Genomic DNA, 10,586 nt, shown 5'->3' on the forward strand with positions numbered 1-10,586 from the left:
TGCAGAAGCTAAGACAAGACAACATTAGACAAATGAAAGAAGTGAGAGATGATATAAAAAATTACTGTCAATACAACAAAATCAACATTAAATAAGTTTTATATGAATAACTTATACTCAATGAAATGTGAGAACTAACAATTGTTTTTAGGTTTTTTTTAGATTTTCAATATGTATGGATATTGTTTACATCTATAGAAGTATAATAGGAAATATATATCAATTAATGAATTAAAAAATGAATTTGAAAATCGCATTTATCAAATTTATCCAAAAACAAAAATAACACAATTTTACTTAAAAAATCAATTTTAATAGATAGCTTAAAAAAAAATTAATAAAAAACCACTAAATCAAAGGACCTTACATTCACAATTTCACAAGTATCCAAATTTAGAGGATGATTGTAAATATTAGATATTTCAAGGACTAAAAAGAAATTTTCTTATCATTGATTATTTAACTAGGGTTTGCAAATTGCATATGGGCAGGAGGAAAATGAAGTAGAAAATTAATTTGTCGAGTATTCTCTCTGTTTGTATTTCGATGTATACGTGTTCAGGTATATTTTTTACCTACGAATGGTGTATGTATATTCGTGATTGTGTATGGTTTATACACGTATGTGATTTTGTTTTGGATCGATTGGTTTTGATTCGGTTCCACGGAGAATTAAAGAGAAAATAATGGATCTGCAATGAATTTCATGGGAAAATTGAAGTGTTCTTTTTGGAGTTTTGATTCGGTTCCACAGAGGATTTAAAAAATATAGATCTATAATTTCATGGGCAGATTAAAGTGTTCTTTTTGGAAATTATGAAGTAATTTTATTGGAAAGGAAAGAATTCTTGAATTTTTTACTACTCTGAGATTCCCTCCGTAGTGAAAATCCTGCGTTTTTGTGTACTCATTTTTTTTTCTTTTTTTTGATTTGGGAGGTTTGGTTAATTTTCTGGTTTGACACGATTTAAAAAAAAATGATTTTCATGATTTTTTTTGTAGCTAGAAGAAATTCAATTTAAATTGTCATGTTGTGATTTGTTTGGTTATAAAATTCACCTTAAGTTCTTTTTTGATTTAACAAAATGAAAAAAAATTGGACAATCTGATTTCAGTTCGTGAAAAATTGGCATACATTGAGCGTTCATGATACGATTGTGCGATCCCTCTTCCCCTTTTGACACGGTCTTCATCTTTGAAATTTGTGTATGTTCTTGAGTTAATATGGTTTGTCTCTGATTGGCTCATACGAATATAAAAACAGGGAAACTCGTATCTTTATCTCCTGAGTGTCATTTTCGTGATTTACAATACTTTTTCCATTTATACCTATGAGCTATTGTTTGTGCGCGCTGTTCAGTTGTGTCAGAACTCAGAATCATCCGATAATTAATATTATTTGTCTTTGCAATTTTGTTTTTGGAAACTGATGCATTCACGTGGAACATACAACTGTTTCTTGATCGGTCAGACTGATTATGGTTCATTGTGCCGGATAATTGGTTTGTTTGGATTAGTTGGACCCAACAGTCCAACACCATTGAAAATGCTATTTTCCAACTAGTCGTTGCACATTTAATTCGTTGAATTTTAATCTGTCAAGCTTGTCATTTCTTGTCGATAAAGATTCATGGCAAAATTAAAAGATTTGATAGAAAAACTTTTTGATTCCAGCATGCATACCTGGTATGAAGTCGAGTTTGGAAATATTTTTAATTGGTCGAAGAAATGATATTTATCACTTATGTGATCACCAATAGCAAAATGAAAAAGCTGTTGATGATAAGAAATAGTAAGTAGTTTTACAGGTTTAATTCCGCTGTCTTTAATGTGTTGGGCATCAAGCGCATAGATTTATATATGCATCTTCCAAAATTTTTAAACTAACTTGTTTTACCACCATCAGTTTTGCTGCAAATCACCTATTTTACCCAGTCTGGAACTTAATTTTTTGAATGGAGCTTGCCAAGTAAAACAGGAAACAGATATCTAAAGGCCAAAAGCATGCATTTGTGGAATCTTATGAAGTTTGACTGCAGAGTCTCAATTCTTTACCCCCAGAATGCAATTATGGTGTTGAATTCAATCTCTGAAGGGCAAAAGAATGCATTTATGATTTCTTTTATGAAATTTGAATCAACATCTTGATTCTTTACTTCCAGATTTTGAGGTGGCAGTACATCTAACTAGTATCTGTTATATGTTCTGGAGTCCCACTGTTATTTTCTTTGTGGAAAATGAACCTTGTACGGTCAATGATACGAGCTTTTGACTGATGGATTGCCGCTCTCGAAGTCCTTAAATGTATTGATATTTGTCTAGAGATACTGTTTACAGCAATTAAACCATCTGATGTTGGAAAGAATTGAACTTGCAGAGAATGGAAATCCCAAAAGTAATTTTTGTGCCTGATGTTCCTTCCCCTTGTGGTGTTTGTCAATGCCCACACTTGGAGGGTCAGAAAGAAATCGAAGAATTATATTACTTTCAGGAGACATTTCTTTATGAACCCATGATAAAAAAAAGTTAAAAGTTACGGTGTTTTCATTGATTATCGTTTTTTTCTCTTTTAGCGTGCTTTTGCAGTTGTAAAAGTAATGTACTCAATCGCTCACGAGTAGATGTGGATGTATATGAGTAATAAATTTTAGCCAATTGGCCCATTTTTAGCTAGTGTTCTATTGCCAAAACACGTATGCCAATTTCATCCATTTCATGAACACCTATTGTATGTCTTCCTGTTTCCAAAGTAGAGAGAGGCATACTTCATGTGATGCCTGGAGGATTGTGTACGAAGTTCAAACCTTCTTTCATTCTGGTACGAGGAACGAGCGTAGAAAACTATTTTTCTGAATGAGCTTACACAATTATCGAAATTTGGATTTTTTTGGGTACATGCTTTTAAAATTTCCAATGAAAGTTTATGTAGTATTTAAAAGCATAAATTTGATTACCTGCTTCATCTGAGTACCTCAATTTAGTGGCACCATCTTTCCATGCTATTTTCGTAGTTTTCACTTTCTAATAAGGCATCTTGAGCACTGTCATTAAATTGGCAAGCGGTTTTATTAACCCTGACCATGTTGTTACTTCTAATGACTCTCTGTCCCAAAGAAATGACTTATTAAGTATCGCCAATTTTATGCCGAACAAATATCTGTATTTTTCTATCAGTTTAATGTTCTATTTGATAAAAATTTCAAAGTCCAATTAGCTGACACTTGACAATCTATTTTTTCTTTAACTTGTTGGACTAGGAACTGTCTTATTAGCTGCAACCAAAATAGTTGGCTGGGATGTGCTTCCTGCTTTAGGATGCCCTGATAGAATACCACTTGATTTTTTCATTCTATTATTTATGTCGGTATATTTTTCAAGACATTCCTTCGATTTTGCGTCACACTGGGCATGAGGGTTCATTTGTTTTTTTAAACAAAACTGGTTTGCTACGGGAACGCTAAGTCAGAATATAAGTGATGTTCTCTGTATTTCTGTTTTTGTTCACGGTTAGTGTTGCATCCTAAAATTTTTACTTCCTTGATAGTATCACTTACTGTTTACACTTTACATGTATCATTAGCATATTATATCCCTTAGTTACCACGTCTTTCATTCCACAGGAATTATTTCTTTGGTGGCTCTTTCCTTTTTGATATTAAGCTTCTTCTCTTCACGAGATAATAAAGAAAGTCTATAAATGCATTATCGTTTATCTTTGCTTTGGTGGTATATAACTTCGAAGTTGTGTTTTCTAGAAATTGTCACATTATGCTCTTTTTGTCCTACTCTTATTATTCGGTTTGTGTTGAGTAATTTATTTTAGCGTAACACTGATATCCTTCTCATGAATTTTATTTGAGTTTCACTAACTGTTTATACATAAATCTTCAACTGTGTTCTAAGGTCACCCTGATGGGTTTGTTTCTTTGAAACAAGACCAAGGCTTCATTGTACGGACTTCTTGTTTGTGAAACCTTCAGCTGTTAGCTGGTGGATAGTGATTGATCCAGTGGTCGGTAGAAATCAAAATGAAGTGCGTAAAGGTATTGGATAGTGGTCCACATGATGTTGACCTAAAGAGAAAACGGTCCTCTGGATGTGAGACCTATTTTATTGGGGCTACCAGCATGGCCTTGCCTCGGCAATCCACTCGTAGTTCTTCCATCCACAAGCTTGGCAAGCGGAGAAAGCTTGATGGATATGTGAGAAAATTTAGCAGTTGCGTTAGTCCCTCTGGGAAACATTTTCTGAAGTGTTATTCTAACTTTAAAAAAAGTGGGCCTCCCAACCGCCTGATGCATTATCATGACGGCGAATGGAATGATTTTCCCCAATATATCGTTTCCTTTCTAAAGAAAGACCTTGTTAAGAAAACTGCAGTAGAGGTTGAGCTTGACGGTAATAAGATTTTACTGGACTTTCTGCACATGATGCAGTTTGATTTGAATACAGGTTATCGGAAGCCTATTGCATGGATAGATGTTTCTGGAAATTGTTTTTTCCCCGAAATATTCGGTGAGTATGACGAAGCACAAGGGTGTCACTATGAATATACTGAAGGCGAGGACCTTATGGCCAATAAACCTCTTGGATGCAATGATATCAAGTTGCACTTGGAGCTGGAGATAAAAGGACTAGACTCTTTCAATCTGGATAATTTTAGTGGGGAGTCCTGTGAAAATTTTGAGCAAGTGTGCACAGACAAGAATTTTGCACCAAAAAGTTCTGGTGATGAAATTGTTGATAGTTGTGCCAAAATTGATGATCAATATGATAAAATTCAAAACTTGGAACCCGACATGGTTGTGGCAGCAAATCCTGTTGAGAGGTCATTTGATATTGCTGCTATAAAAGACCGGTTTTTCCAAGGCATCAACGTGTTTGCAAAAGCAATAATAGTTGACATACAACATTGCACAAGTACTGCAGTTGATGCACGCTATGAAATTTTTCAGAAACAGATTGAAATCACTGAAAGATACCGGGGGAGTGCAAATGTCCTCTATGCTTGGCTTCCTTGTTCCAAAGGAATGGTGTCTAGTATACTGAAGTATGGAATTGGCTACTTCCAGCGATCAAAAATTCAGCCCTTATATGGTTTTGGGGTTGATCTCATACCTGCTAATGGCAGTGATCTCAGGTATAGTTTTTTCTACTTTCTTCCTTTGCGATTGAATAGTTAATTTCTACTTTTTTTTTTGTCATTAACTTCTACTAATATATAGATTATGGATCCTGAACTCGTGATGATGTTGGGATCATAGAACTGTGCTATTGGTATTTGTATTCTCAGTTAGATATTCTTGACATGGTATTTCAAGGTCAAATTATAGAGTTATTCTCCCCATTCTGTTTTTGACATTGGAACAACAATTTTCAAGGAGACGAGTAATTTCTGGTGCTAATATAGGTTGAATCATAGCCCGCTGGTAATTTTAGTTATCTAATTTGGACCCACGTGATTTTGTTTTCTTTTATTTAAATTTTTAATGATCTATGTTTTTTTTGTCATGCCCATGGTTTTACCCAAGTTTATTAGTACTCTTTCATTTTGTCTCATAGTATTGTCGTATTTCAGCTTAACTTAAGTGTACTATGTCTCTTAACGTAAGTTCTTGTTAAGAATCTTTTCTATTTTGCAGTGCAAGCTATTTTGATAGTGACGAAAATGATACTCGAAATATGGTACTTTGTCGTGTAATAATGGGAAACATGGAGTGTGTCCATTTGGGTTCGGCTCAGTTTCACCCAAGTGATGAGAATTTTGACAGTGGAGTTGACAACCTTGAAGATCCGAAGCATTACATTGTATGGAACATGAACATGCATTCTCATATATTCCCAGAATCTGTCGTAAGTTTCAAGGTGTTTTCTAATGGAGGTGATTTTTCTTCCCAGTGAAATTTTCTATTCTTGTTACGAGGATAAATCTTGTTTTTGTGGCATTTTATGTGACTTCATTAGCTGTCTTATCTGTCCTTATGCGAATGCTAAGAATCCAAGTAGCTTGATATTTTCCTATTTTATGTTTTATTTCAATTTTGATGGGGTGATGATTTTATGAGTACGAGAAAGTTGCTTCTATCAAGAAGTTTCTTTAGAATTACCCACTTTTTTGTATATAGATTTATCGATTTACTTTTCGAGATATTTAGTAAGAATATCTAAAAGTCTGAGGGAATTTTTTCGTACAACAATTTACTTGCCTCCTACAAGTTTTAAGGGGTATGAGTTGACTCACTCGAGTTTGTCTTATTTGACAGCATTGCACAGTTATTAGTAACAACCTTTTCGGATGGCAAAAAATTGGGAAGCAATTTACCGTTGGCCTTTGGGCAGATAAACTATTTATTCTTCTCCCAACTCTCTGAGTAGCTTGAGCTTTTGTCTGATAAAATTGTGCAGGACCCTCAGTTGAGACAGAGAACAGGATAGATGTCTCAGGGATCACTAATCACGATGAAGAACCTCAGGCTAAGGTAATGTTCGATTTTATTTTATTTGCCACCTCTTTCTTTCTTGGTGCTACTTTCATTTTTTCATTTGGTATGAAATCCCTATTGTCAGCTAGGAATCATGAATTTTTTAGATTGATAAAAAAATTCAAGTTACGAAGAATGTAAGTATTTTTGTTAGCATTTTAAAATTGGACAAGGTTAATAGCATTTGTCTGAAGTCTGGCTCTTCCAAATAGTTATGTCCTATTGGCCTCACCTGCGCTCATCAGGAGTTGATTGCTTTAAGTGTTGTTTGGTGGGTATAAGTTATTTGCATTTATTTGATTATGGTGATATTCATGATAATGATCATATGACTGACATTAACTTGAGGGCTTTTTGATATCCCTTGATTTGGTTTGTTTTCAAAGTGTTCTTTTGTATTGCTATTTCTCACTTGAGGTGGATTCTGGTTACTCTAGGGAAGCTTTGGTCATTCAGATGTAACATCACATACACCTTTAATTAATCGTTCAACTTCCGCAAGAATTCCCAACAGCCCGTGGATGCCATTTTCTGTGCTGTTTGCTGCCATCTCAAATAAAATTCCTCCTAAAAATATGGAGCTTGTCATGTCCAATTATGAGCTGTTCACGGTCTGTTTGTTGAAACTTAATTTTCTTGTTTGTAAATGTCTACTATATAAGTCTTTAAAGTTGTTGGTTGTCTTGTTTACATAATTCTTGGCAGAATAAGAAGATAAACCGGGAAGAGTTTGTGAAGAAGTTAAGGTTGATTGTCGGTGATGCTTTGCTGAAGTCCTCAATACTTAATCTGCAGAGCAAGGTATGACCTGTTTGCTTGTTCTTTACATCTATCAGAGCGCTTATCTTATGTCGTGTTTGTATGTTTCATGAAATTTTAAATCTAAGCTTGTGACCATAGTTATTAAAGGCTTAAGATTGACTAAAGTACATGGGTCCCTTGCAATCATGCATGGAATTTTGGAATCTCAATGTGGGAAAAAAATTCTATATTTTTGTGTGCAGAAAGTTGTGCGTGCCACTGACCAAGGGTGTGCACTCAAATGGGTCATAGGGGTCGAAACCTCGAGCATAGCCTATACAACCATGATTGCATTATTGAAAACTTAATTTAAAGAGGATTTATCTTTACTGCCAATAAATCCAAATGTTCACATCTTATTTCATTTCTTGCTGAAAAAGTTTGAAGTTTCTGAACTTGATGCATCTGCTCGACCAGACTGCATAAGCACTTTTCTTTTCATTAAAAACTCTTTGCTTTGCATCTTGCTTCAATCTATCCCGATTATACATCCTTTTTGAGAATTTAGATTACAAACCCTGCTTCAAAAATGTGAAATCTAATATGTTTTACAAGTATCGTGTCTAGTCCATTCACCTATTATCAATTTAGCATGCTACATTTCCTTTCAACTTCCAGCCTGTTGGAAATTTTTGCAATGGAATGTCGCTTATCTTTCATCTCGTGTTGCCTTGATTCATGCAAAATTTGAGCATTTAACAATTTAGTACGTACCCCATCAATACCATGGCAATACCTGTTTTTTGGAATGCATCTAAATAATTTTGTACTGGATCCATGACAATCCATAAACGATTTGGCATTGTATATCTATTTGATTTTCACTTTATGTCTAGAAGTTTGTGTCAGATTTCAAGCTACATTATTTTCTGATTTTTTGGTCATTCTTGGTGTTTTATTGCAGCTATCACCCAAATCGAACACAGAAACGGTTTCTCCGGCCCAATAGTCGGAGAATCAACAAGGCCTTTGAGTCGGCCATATCCCCTCTTTAGGAAGCTGTGAATAATGAATATCTATGGATGTGTATTAACTTTTACTTTATGGTTCGGCTTTCCCCAATACTGTGTTTACACATTGCTGTACTCTTGTACTGATTGTAAATTGGATCTCTTTAAAGGCTAGTAACTGTTTTTGTTTGGACCTTAATCCTCTGTTCAAATTCCAGCATATAGTGATTTCGTATCAATTAAAATATGTTCGACTCCTGGACTCGGGGAAACATTCTTTCCAATAAATATCTTTCCTGTGAAAACATGGTCACATAGGTCTATCTGGGTGTTCCTTCTGGGAAAGAGCTTGAAGAGGGGTTATTTCATTTAGTAAGTCGATCCACTATAATTCAAATGACGTTAGATCTTCTAACTGATCTCAGCAATTCAACAACAAAATCCATGTGATATTTTCTCATTTTCACTCGGGGATAGAGAGCGGCTTAAGAATTCCTGCTGATCTCTGATGCTCTGCTTTCACTTGCTGATAAGTGAGACATTCAGATACAAATCGACAGATGTCTCACATCGTACCTGACAACCAATACAGCATCTGCAAATCTTTGTATATCTTGGTACCTCCTGGATGAACGGAATATGAAGATGCATGTGCATCTGTCAGAATATCCTCTCTGATCGAATCAACACTAAGCACCTATATCCTTTCTCTGTATTTCACAATATCATCTGATACTATGTAGAGTACACTGTCCTTGGCCTCATCCTCCAGTATCTATTTCTGTAACTGCTCATCTGAAGGCCGACTTCTATGGATTTGGTCTAGCAAAGAAGACTGGACTATGAGATTAGACAGCTTAGGAGCTCTGCTCTTAGGATAAACTTCCAGGCCAAACCTTTGAATCTCTGACTGAAGAGAACTCTCCGGTGACAGCTGTGCTATGATTGCAATCTTTCTGCTCAAAGCATCTGCCACAACATTAGTTTTCCCTGGATGGTAGCCAATTTCACAATCGTAGTCTTTCACTAACTCCAACAACCGTCTTTGTATCAAGTTAAGTTCTTTTTGCGTGAAGAAATACTTGAGACTTTTGTGATCGGTCACTATCTGGTATTTCTCGCCGTACAAATAATGTCTCCAAATCTTCAACGCAAAGACAACAACAACTAACTTGAGATCATGATTCGAGTAGTTCTACTCATGGACTTTCAACTGTCTGGATGCATAAGCTATAACTCGACCGTGCTGCATCAATACTGCGCCTAACCCGAGCTTAGAAGCATCTGTGTACAATACCAAATTGTCTTGCCCTGATGGCATGGCTAAAACTGACACTGTAATAAGAGTTTACTTCAAAGAATCGAAAGATTTCTGAAATTCTCAACTCCATAACAATTTAACATTTTTCTTGGTCAATGAAGTGAGTGGCACTGCAATCGAAGAAAACCCTTGAATAAATTTCCTATAGTAGCTTGCCAAGCCTAGGAAACTAGGGATCTCTGACGCGGTCTTCGGCTCAACCCATTCTCTCACTGCTGCCACTTTAGCTGGGTCCACCTCAATGCCACTGCTAGATATGATATGTCCCAAAAATGCTACTTTCTCCAACCAGAATTCACACTTACTGAATTTTGCAAACAACTTGCGACTCTGCAAGACTTGCAAAGTTGTACCCAAATGCTGACTGTGTTCTTCATGGCTCTTCGAGTAGATAAGAATGTCGTCAATGAATATTATGGCAAACTGATCTAGGTACAGCTGAAATAGTCGATTCATAAGGTCCATAAAAATCGCAGGAGCATTCGTAAGTCCGAATGACATCACTAAGAACTCGTAATGCCCATATCTAGTTCTGAAGGTTGTCTTATGAACATCTGCATCTTTTACCTTCAGTTGATGATACCCAGAACGTAGATCTATCTTAGAGAACACTGTAGCTCCCTGCAACTGAACGAATAAGTCCTCGATCTTTGGTAGCGGGTATTTGTTCTTGATAGTTAGCTTGTTCGATTCTCGGTAATCGATACTGAAACGTCTGCTTATTCGTTTTCTGCTAGAAATTTTTTTTACTTACATATATATAAATACTTTGAAACTACTTGTACCATTTTAAAAATTATCAATCAACTAACATTCAAAAATCAAAGGAAAATATTTTAAATCATAAAATCTCAAACGTTTTACCAAACATAAAGCATTATTTGAAAAGTGTAGTCATACTAAACCTCTCAAAATCTCTCAAAAAGCATAAATAAAAGTCTTAAAATCTTTAAAATAATCATAAACTTAAATCATAAGTGCGGAAAATAGAAGCGGTGGTGCTCGGGTTATGTGCAATTCCAGTCCAGTCAA

At 35.3% G+C, this 10,586-nt stretch overlaps 1 protein-coding gene across 3 annotated transcripts; it reads left to right on the plus strand.

Annotated features, from left to right (window-relative positions):
* The first annotated feature begins 392 nt into the window (after positions 1 to 392).
* Positions 393 to 8,432, plus strand: LOC140814256 (inactive poly [ADP-ribose] polymerase RCD1-like). 3 transcript variants are annotated; one of them, XM_073173176.1, is made up of 7 exons: positions 393 to 562; positions 3,904 to 5,140; positions 5,643 to 5,881; positions 6,406 to 6,479; positions 6,920 to 7,093; positions 7,188 to 7,283; positions 8,188 to 8,432. In XM_073173176.1, exons 2-7 carry the CDS (start codon positions 4,029 to 4,031, stop codon positions 8,230 to 8,232), a joined length of 1,740 nt encoding a protein of 579 aa, XP_073029277.1. In that variant the 5' UTR covers positions 393 to 562; positions 3,904 to 4,028; the 3' UTR covers positions 8,233 to 8,432. The 3 variants fall into 3 exon arrangements, with proteins under 3 accessions (XP_073029277.1, XP_073029280.1, XP_073029278.1); XM_073173177.1 differs by lacking the exon at positions 393 to 562 and adding an exon at positions 1,911 to 2,818; XM_073173179.1 differs by lacking the exon at positions 6,920 to 7,093.
* Positions 8,433 to 10,586: the final 2,154 nt, after the last annotated feature.

Source organism: Primulina eburnea, chromosome 15, assembly GCF_022965805.1.
Source record: "Primulina eburnea isolate SZY01 chromosome 15, ASM2296580v1, whole genome shotgun sequence".
Lineage (NCBI taxonomy): Eukaryota > Viridiplantae > Streptophyta > Magnoliopsida > Lamiales > Gesneriaceae > Primulina > Primulina eburnea.

Excerpts from the sequence above, each read along its gene's own strand:
- LOC140814256 (XM_073173176.1), top strand. The coding sequence starts at position 4,029 with ATGAAGTGCGTAAAGGTATTGGATAGTGGTCCACATGATGTTGACCTA. Across the intron at positions 5,141-5,642 it reads GCTAATGGCAGTGATCTCAG|TGCAAGCTATTTTGATAGTG; the intron begins GTATAGTTTTTT and ends TCTATTTTGCAG. Across the intron at positions 5,882-6,405 it reads CAAGGTGTTTTCTAATGGAG|GACCCTCAGTTGAGACAGAG; the intron begins GTGATTTTTCTT and ends AAAATTGTGCAG.